The 8959-nt window shown below is 41.6% G+C and overlaps 1 protein-coding gene across 1 annotated transcript; it reads right to left on the bottom strand.

Annotated features, from left to right (window-relative positions):
• Positions 1-6664: 6664 nt before the first annotated feature.
• Positions 6665-8238, bottom strand: LOC122965790 (leucine-rich repeat extensin-like protein 5). Its single transcript, XM_044329999.1, has 5 exons — positions 8159-8238; positions 8020-8075; positions 7604-7933; positions 6807-7407; positions 6665-6733 (listed from the first exon to the last, which is right to left on the bottom strand). The coding sequence occupies exons 1-5, from the start codon at positions 8182-8184 to the stop codon at positions 6715-6717; spliced, it is 1032 nt and encodes a 343-aa protein (XP_044185934.1). The 5' UTR covers positions 8185-8238; the 3' UTR covers positions 6665-6714.
• Between the last annotated feature and the right edge of the window lie 721 nt (positions 8239-8959).

The raw sequence follows: 8959 nt of genomic DNA, 5'->3' as shown, positions 1-8959 counted from the left end.
CATGTCTGAGCACCTCTGTAATGAATATCGGTGGAATTTTTGGCCTTAGAGCAAAGAAAGCCAGGTTGTTCATGTTGACTCATTTAGAACAATTCAATGATTTATCCTGCATCCATGACTTTTTTTTTTTTCAAAGTTTATAATACTGGACACAAAATATTTCAAGATACTACATTTACATTGGTGATGTCTTGTGTCACATTACTGAAAGCACTAAGCATTTTTTTTTGCTTTACCAATTTAACATTAATATTTTGCTGCTTCACACTCCAAGTGAGAATACAGTTTTGTTTACTGATGTTGCAGAAAATATTTCACTACATTATATTTAAAACATTATACCTTTATGCTGATTTAATCATCAGCCACATTTTCAAATTTTTCATAGATATAAGCCAGATAACATGACACCTGTGAAATCAAACACACAATTAAAGTTGCTTCTTCTTATTTTTTTTTTAAGATTATTTGTTTTGGCATTTTTGCCTTTATTGGACAGTGGGCAGCAAAGAGGCAGAAAGTAAACAAAGGGAGAGAGAGAGAGATGGGTATGACATGCAACAAGGGTCTCTAGCTGGAATCAAGCCAGGTGTTGCGGTTGTATGGCATGTGCAGTAACCATTCGCCTGCTGGGGTGCTCCCCTTCTTAGTTTTTTCAATCGTTAGAGGGAATGTAAACTGCAGTGGATGTTGTCTGGCTCTAGTCTGCTGTCTAAGGATGTCTGAGATGATGTTTTTATGGTTGAAATTTAAGATATACCTATCACACTGTCACTGAGGAATCTTTCTTGCTTGCAGTTATTTGGCCAAACGTTCTTTTGGGCAAGACAAGACACAGACAAATTGTAGTTACTGAATCTTTATAAGAAACTGACAAATAATATTTCACATTGTGTTGCTGTACCAGTAAACTGATGAAGCTCCTTACCGAATTTAACTTCAGAGAAGACTGCTAGTGCACTTCCTTGCTCAAAAAAAAAAAAAAACAACACAACTGTGAACGTGAGTCACAGGCTTTATTTCGGAAGGTAGCTGTTGACAGTTTCATGCTTCATAAATGAGTACTGGCAGGAGTAAGGGGACCCATCAGGTATTTCTTGATATCAGGCCAACTACAGTCAAGCCCATCCTCGCTTAAGCCTCCAGGCCATTGGATATCATAACAGAAATAAGGCACATACAGAAAGTATGTGTGAGTGTGTGCTTACTCAAGCTCTAGAAGAGAGACACAACAATAGCGTGGAGATAGAGGAATAAAGAAAGGAAAGAAGGCATGTGCAGGGCGGGTTTGTGTGAGAACACAACAGGAGGAATTCACAATGCTCGCCAGCTCTCGCCACACACAACGACCAATGAAGTGTCTCAGTGTCTCAGTATTATACATGATTCAATGTAAAAATATGCTACGTCAAAATGTTCTAAAAATAATCAAACAAGCAGCTACAAATTGCTTACACACATGATGTTTGGAGGGTTTGGTGTTTGCAGGAAGGATCTGATTGTGACTTTCCAAAATGTGTCTCTGTGTGTTTGTGCCTGAAGGCTGACATCTGGGTACCATGTTGATGATTCTGGTCTTCTGGTCAGCATAAATGTGCATGCTGAGAAGATGTCACATTCCCACAGCTCTTATCCTAGCAATGGCATTACTGTTGACACAACAATTGGACTAGCATGACTTTCTGCAGATTGTTAGTGGCTGCAGATGTTTTTAATGATTAGAAAAAGGTAAAAAAAAAAAAAAAAAAAAAAATTAAAGCATAATATCATATGCTCTTCTCTACTCAGTTTATTTCTTGCTTTGCATTTATCTATTTAAAATACATGAAAGATGCAATTTGTATGGCATTGCACATATTTTTCTTATCAAACTGACATGTTGGAAAATAAAGTTGTGTATTTGTCTTGCAAAATTGCAAATCATATTACAACCTCAAACATCTTATTATACAACTTATTTTGGCAGAATTATTCTCATACGGAACTGTCTATTTCTTTTAAAGGCTACTATCCATATAATCAGAGGCCACACAAATGTATGCTCACAGACCCATTCCGGCCACTTCTCCGCCACGAGCCCATCTCGCGAAGTTCACATGTGACATGAGGTTAAAAGACTCTCTTTTAAACTTGTTTAGGAGAAGGCCCCCCTCTGTGTGTGCTCTATGTGCCCAGCATCGTGGGAGAAAAGTGGCCTGGAGCGCCAGTGGTGAGGAGGTGCCGTATCCTCGTCACCAGAAAGCACTGGGCAGAGGCCCTGTAGTCACAGACAGAGAGTCGCGGAGAGGGAGATGGGAAATCATGCTTTGGAGTAAAACCACGTCCTCGGGGAACAGGGTGTCAGCAGGGATTGCGGTTCACATCCTGGGCCACACAGAACCACACTGCCACCGCAGAGACCCTACTTTCCACTGGATCACAGGGCTCAGGCCCCACTGGCCTCTCTGTAGATATCCAGTTACTAATCTACCGGCCCTGACCAGTATCCAGTCAAATGACGCTGCCCGCCCAACAAGCAGACTGGGCTTCGCCCTGCGACACAGCAACCAGAGTAAATCCGGCACAGCTGGCTGCTCTTGGGAACAGGGGGAAAAAATGGGTGGAAAGTGGCAGGGAAGTAGGGGAAGGGTGGAGGGAGGAGAGGATGGAGGGAGAGCAATTTGGAAGGGTGGTCAGGAGACAGAGAGCATTGTGGTCGAGCGTGGTCACTCAACAGCTGTGGCTTGGGAAGATTCTCTCTTCTGGGAGAATCTGACCCAGAGGAACAAAGGCTTTGTGGTCATGTCGAGCGTGTAACTAAAGGACAGGAAATGCAGACTTTTTCAGAGGGAGGAAAAACACTGAAGCCACTCAGTGGGAGGTTTTGGTCGTTTACGGCGCAACCATGTCGTCGAGCATCAAAACGGCACACATCTCGAAACAGAAATGACAACTTTCCGTTGCCATAATTGCCTCCCTTATATTCAGACAATTTTTTAAGTATAGGAATGCATTGTTTGACAATTAGACATTAGAACATCCTTTATTTTTTTGAGCCTGATAATATGGAAGAGTGAGCAGGACTGGGGAGACACCTTGTGTGATTCCATTTAACACTGATTTGCCTTCAGTTGATCCTGTTTTTATTGCTAAAACAACTCAGTGGGTCGTGACTGCACAAGTCCTCCAAAACACTGGCCGTCACCTCGCTATGGAGACACAGTCAAGCAAAACGTTTATTTATCTTTGCGCTCCAGCCACACCCTCGCTGTCTGCATATTTAAGTCTCCTTCTCTTTTCTTCCAGTCTCTTCATCACTTGCTCTGACTGTCATAACCTCACTTGTATCTATTTCCATTTCTCTGTCCTTTGTTCTCTGTTTCCTCTCCCTCCCCCACTCTCACTAGATTGATTCCTTCCAGATAAACTTTCTCTCCTCATAGCTGCTTCTCCCACCCCCTCTCCTTCTCTCCTGCTCCTCCCCTCTCTCATTTTCATAGACAAACTCTCTTTTTCTCTCTTTCTCCCATACCCTGGGTCCCACTGTCAGTGTAATTCCATTGGTGTCAGACCTCCCAGGTGGGCCCAGACACAGGTAGATAGCTACCGCGGTGGGGAAGCTTCTCTGCTGTCGGCTTCCTGACGCCCGACCTTCCCCCCCCCCACCCCCCCACTTGCACACACACACACTCACACACATACACACCTTGCCACAGGGGGGTCAGTGTCATTGTCGACATTGGACACATGCTCGTCGTGGTGCAATATTAAATCTTCTCATTTGATTTGGACTGTAATTATGTCGTAAAAACAAACTGGCTGTGAAGCCGTGGCCCGCCAGTGTGATCTACTTTCATCAAGTGCAGACTGGCTTAATTATAGAGTGCGCCATACACCCATCTTTCACTGGGCAGCTTTTCCTGCTGCTTCTTGAAGCCATCACATTCTTTTATTGTGCGTTAATCACAAGGCAATTGGGCCGTTTGCAATGGCTGGGGGTAGATTTTAACACTGGTCTGTACACATCCTACGTATTCTGGAAAAAAAAAAGTCAAGAGTTAAGCAGTTGTACATGGTAATGGAATCTGATGCCTCCTCTATTTCTGCGGTGTACTTAATGATATGGTTTTCATACCACAAAGGTATTCAAATGTGAGGAATCTCTGCTGAGAATAAAGGATTTACTGTTCTTTGTGCACTTCAAATTGAAGTGTGTGAGGTTAGACAGATAAATGAGTAAATTTGACAATAAATGACCAAATCTCATCAAAAGAAATCATATTGATGTGAACAACTGTAAATAAAACTTGGATCTTTTCCTCATGGGATTTTATTTCTGTGTCATTATCTTAAGAGGGAACCATAAAACAGTTAAAGGAATAACATTCGAGTATGAAGATCTATGAATTTTATGAGCAAATTATTTCCTCATATTGCCGCAGCTTTTATCTGCTTTTTACAGCCAGACATCTGAAATACATGTTTGTTTAGGCCTATATTTGCCACATGGCTAAGTCAAACCAGATTCCACCTTCACATCAACTCGCACAGGAGGACGCCAGATGCCAAATCACAACATATGGCAATATGTATATTCATTTTTTTCTATACTTCATGCAATATGTTTTGGAGCGCTGCTTCAAATCACTGAAACGATTAAATGATTTGCAAGCTCTAATACATGTAATATCTCAAACTGATCATCCTTTTATACTATTCATTAAAATTGTGAATGATTATTAAAATAATAAAAAACATCACTGAGAAGACACAAATCAAATGATAACCGTTAAAAACCAAAATAAAAAACAGGCCACAGCTATGATTTTGATGGCGATGCTCAGTGGCTGCCAGCAAGAGAAGACAACAAGGTTTATGCCAAAGATAAGTGTGTGAGGGAGGGGTAGAGGATGGAGCTGTCTGGGGACTGACCCCTTTATGTCTTAATAGTTGAGCTGGAAAAGAGGGGAGACTATGAAAGCTGAAGGGTCACAGAGGGAGAACTCCCTCGTTTTTTGTCCCTCTCCACTAGTCTTTTATGATGGGTTCATCTGTGTTGTGACAGGTGTGTGAAGTGGGCACCTTACTGGAGGTAATTGCCATTTCTCTCCTGTGGGTCATTGTTTGTCCCTATGCCTGAAAAGACCATTAGAAAAGAGGATTTTAGGTTGTTAAAGTGGCAGAGTAAGATATGAGGACACACAGAAAACTGAGTAATTCTCTTGCTCTCTCAATTGTAAATTATATTTTTCTAAACATCCAAATGATAAAATATTTAAAAATATTCAGAAAACCTGAGCAGAACCATTAACAATGTGTTTTGCTGTACATAAGCACAGACAGTAAACACACCCTGCTGATGCTGCTGTTCTTTAGCTTAAACAGACTGCTGTGGCTTCACTACAGAAACCATTATGGTGCCACTGAGGAGAGTCATAAAGGTGATTAACAGCTGCTTCTAATTAAAGATCAATGGAGAGTCTTTCTGAGGTGATTTGTTATATGAATTAGGATGCCCACTGTCCATTAATGACATCAGGCAATGTCACTGTAACAGATTGGGTATTGATTCCAATGTTTGAGCCACAGCTCAAACCAAACTATAGATCACGACTGCCCGAGATGTTGGGATTAGTTTATGAATGCGCCTTTATTCACAGCATGGTAAAAAGTCAGACAGCCCTTAACAGCCCTCACCCTAATCCACCAGATGTGTTTGAGAATGTATGGCTTTTATTTAATGTATAAATTGCATCAGAAGATGGATAAGTGGCATACATCTTTCTAATGCTGCTGGAATTGAGGTAGTTGGGTATGAAAACTTGAAGTGCTTTGCTCTCACATCCTGGTTCGGTAATCAGACATCATTACAGATCAGCAATGCATCACAGTAGGTATCAGAGGTGTGAAAGAACTAAGTTATAGAGCTGATTTTATATGACCATTACTCTAAACACCTACTGTAGGTAATTTTATGCATTTTGAGTTTTAAGGTTCTGTATTAAGTACAAATGGAATTCAGACCTTTCACAGATTTGTATTTGTCATAGCAGGAAAAGCACAGGTTATATACAAGTAATATTCTATATATTTTGACCAGAACTTTGGAGCTGGCAGTCTGACAATGCAGCCATTTTATTTGTCAGTCAAAAAAAAAAAAAAAAAAACCCCTGTGCATGAGTAGGCAAGAACTCCTTTGGTCATATTGCATTTTAATTTCATGTTAAGGGGCAGAGCATAACACTGAGATTGCAGGTGTGGCTAGAGTAGGTTTGTCCATTAATGCCATTGGCTTGATCTCCATCCACATGTTTGTCCTTGGGTGAGACACTGAACCCAAGTTGCTCCTGATTTGTCAGGCTAGCACCTTTCCAGTGTGACAATTTTAGAGTGCTACATAAGGCAGCCATTTCAGATTTTCCTGGCAACCCTTCATGGATCAGGTCAGAACATGTAATCTTGCATTAGGGCTAATGGCAAACATTTCTCCCCATACAGACCCCCCTTCAGTACAAGTAGAAGGTTTGAAGTCTTAGTCCTTAATTTGGGCAACAAATACCCTTTGCTGCTACCTTGAGAGACTGACAGATAAGTGGCCAGGTAGATCACATTTAACTAGTCACTTTAGTCTCGTTTATGCCACTATCTATTGGCTGGGCAACCTTATAAACAATCAAGGCAAACATAAGATTTCCAGAGATCTTTATTGAATTCAGAAGACTTCTCTGCAGGGATTCATGCCTTAATATCGAACCTGAAAGACAGGAAATCAGCATTAAAGGAAGTTCTCAAATTCTGCAAGATAATCTGGTTAAACAAGACAGTACCTTGTGCGCGTGTTGTATCCAGCTCCTGGGCTACTCAGATGTGGTTGCACAAACCGACGTGGCTGTGTAGGTTGGCTGGGCTGCTTCATGACTTGAGGGGCTGCAGGTTCAGTTGGGAAGATCTTGACCTGCTGAGTACTGGGGCTGGAGGGGTAGTGGTACTTTATGTAGTGAGCGTCTTGCCAGTGGTCCCTCCCCTGCTCAAAGCTGCTGCTGTAGTGAGTGACTGTGCCCGGAGGATACTGGCCCGTCAAGAACATGTAGTCATAATGAGGATACCCAACCAAACCTCTGCCTAGACCTGATGGCTGAGGTTCACTAGTGAAGCCTTGTGCAGCTGAAACTTGGACACCAGGAGGTGGTGGCTGGAAGCCTTTGTCCTCTGTCTCAGATTCAAAGTTGCCATGCTCATAGATGTTTTCCATATGAGAAAGTTCACCTGCCTGGAACACTGGAGGAGGAGGAGGGCCAGGTGGGCTCACATTGCTAGGGCCAAGTGGGGCAGGGGCCGGTTTTCTGGAGACAAAGCTGCTGGCTTCAGGTCTTTCAGAAGCTTCCTCACCAGAGAAAGGATGAGGAGGAGCAACTACCCAGGCAATGTCTAAGAGCAGATTTTACAAGGATTTAATATCAGTAACAAGTTTAACTGAATGACTCTTACTAGTAAGGCACATTTGCTAAGATATTTCACAGAGGGTCATTGCACTGCCCACAAATTAAACTGTTCAGACCTTACAAGGCACCAAAAGCTGAAGTTAACCATTTACAGTTAAGGAAAGCCATACTACACCGGTTACCTTTAGGAGCAGGCTGGAAAGAACTTGGCTGTGCTAAGCCTGCAGGGAAGCTGCTAACAGATCCTGATGGAGCAGGTTGAGCAAAAGAGTTAGAGCTGTATGAAGCTGTTGGTTGATTCGGAACACTGGGTTGATAGTAATTAGGCCCACTGCCTAGAGCAGTTCCAGGGTGAGCTGGAGCCACGGCAGTTTTAGAGGCAACCTCAAAACCAGGAGCTGCAGGTGCAAAAGCGTTAGAAGATGGTACTTCCCAGTAAGAGCCAGTAGAAGCAGAACCAGGGTTTGCACCGTAGTTACCGCTATAGGAGGCGCTGGAATCAAAACCTCCTCCTGTAACAGGTAGATAAGAGATACATTTTTAGATAGATAAAGAAAAAAAATTAACCTCTTTAGACGTGTAAAAAGTAGTACTTTACTTTTCTTAGTAGGGTAGCTGTAACTTGCACCAGTCAGCAGAACAAGGAGCAAAGCCCTATTTGGAAAAAGACAAAAATGTAACTTCAACTACTACTGAGCAGAAAACAGGCAAACCATAACAAAGAACCTGTTGCTTACCCTGAAGAGACCAAAACAGCCATCATGGTGAATGAACAGCTCTTGTGCCACTAGGACACTGTGAAAGGTTTATAAATGCCACAAGTGACCTGCCCTGACCAATCAGAACATAATGAGCTAACGATACACGGCTGCTGACAGATTAATCCTAATGACGGTGAATCTCCCAATTTGAAACTTCAAGAGTGAGCAAATCAAAGCTGTCCTAGTTGTCTCCTTTCTTGCAGATGCTGAATGTTTTACAAAGTGCTAAACTAGGTGTGTCACATTACAGATATTGTGAGTTTTATTTTCAGCAACATTAAATTCCCCTGCTTTGTGTTTTTTGTTTGTATGCATTTTTTTGTAGTTCTGATGATGTTTTTTTTTTCTTTTTCTCTCTCTCTTTCTAAGGCCAAATAAGATCATAACAAATATTTTCAGCCTTTTAGACTGTTTATAAATGATTTGATATTCATAACATGGTCAGACCTGCCTATCATACAGTTCTTATAGCACATCTTGGAGCACATCATTTTAATCTTAAATCTCTTAGTGCACATTTTGATTAATTGTTAATTGTCTGCTTATTTGCAGATATCAAATGGGAAAAATTAAATCACAGACACATTTTGACAGAGGGAAGGATCCATATAGTTATAACAGATGTGCTGGCAGAACCAAGAGGCCTATCATGTGATGTTTCTACAATTATACATAAAACTAAAATGCAGCGTTTTTTTGTCACATTCTAAAATTATAAAGAAAAATGTGACCAAGTCCTGACCTAAGGAACATATCATGAAGAAACTGACAAACCGC

Source organism: Thunnus albacares, chromosome 16 (assembly GCF_914725855.1).
Source record: "Thunnus albacares chromosome 16, fThuAlb1.1, whole genome shotgun sequence".
Taxonomy (NCBI): Eukaryota; Metazoa; Chordata; class Actinopteri; order Scombriformes; family Scombridae; genus Thunnus; species Thunnus albacares.
This window is presented reverse-complemented; position numbering and strand designations above follow the sequence as displayed.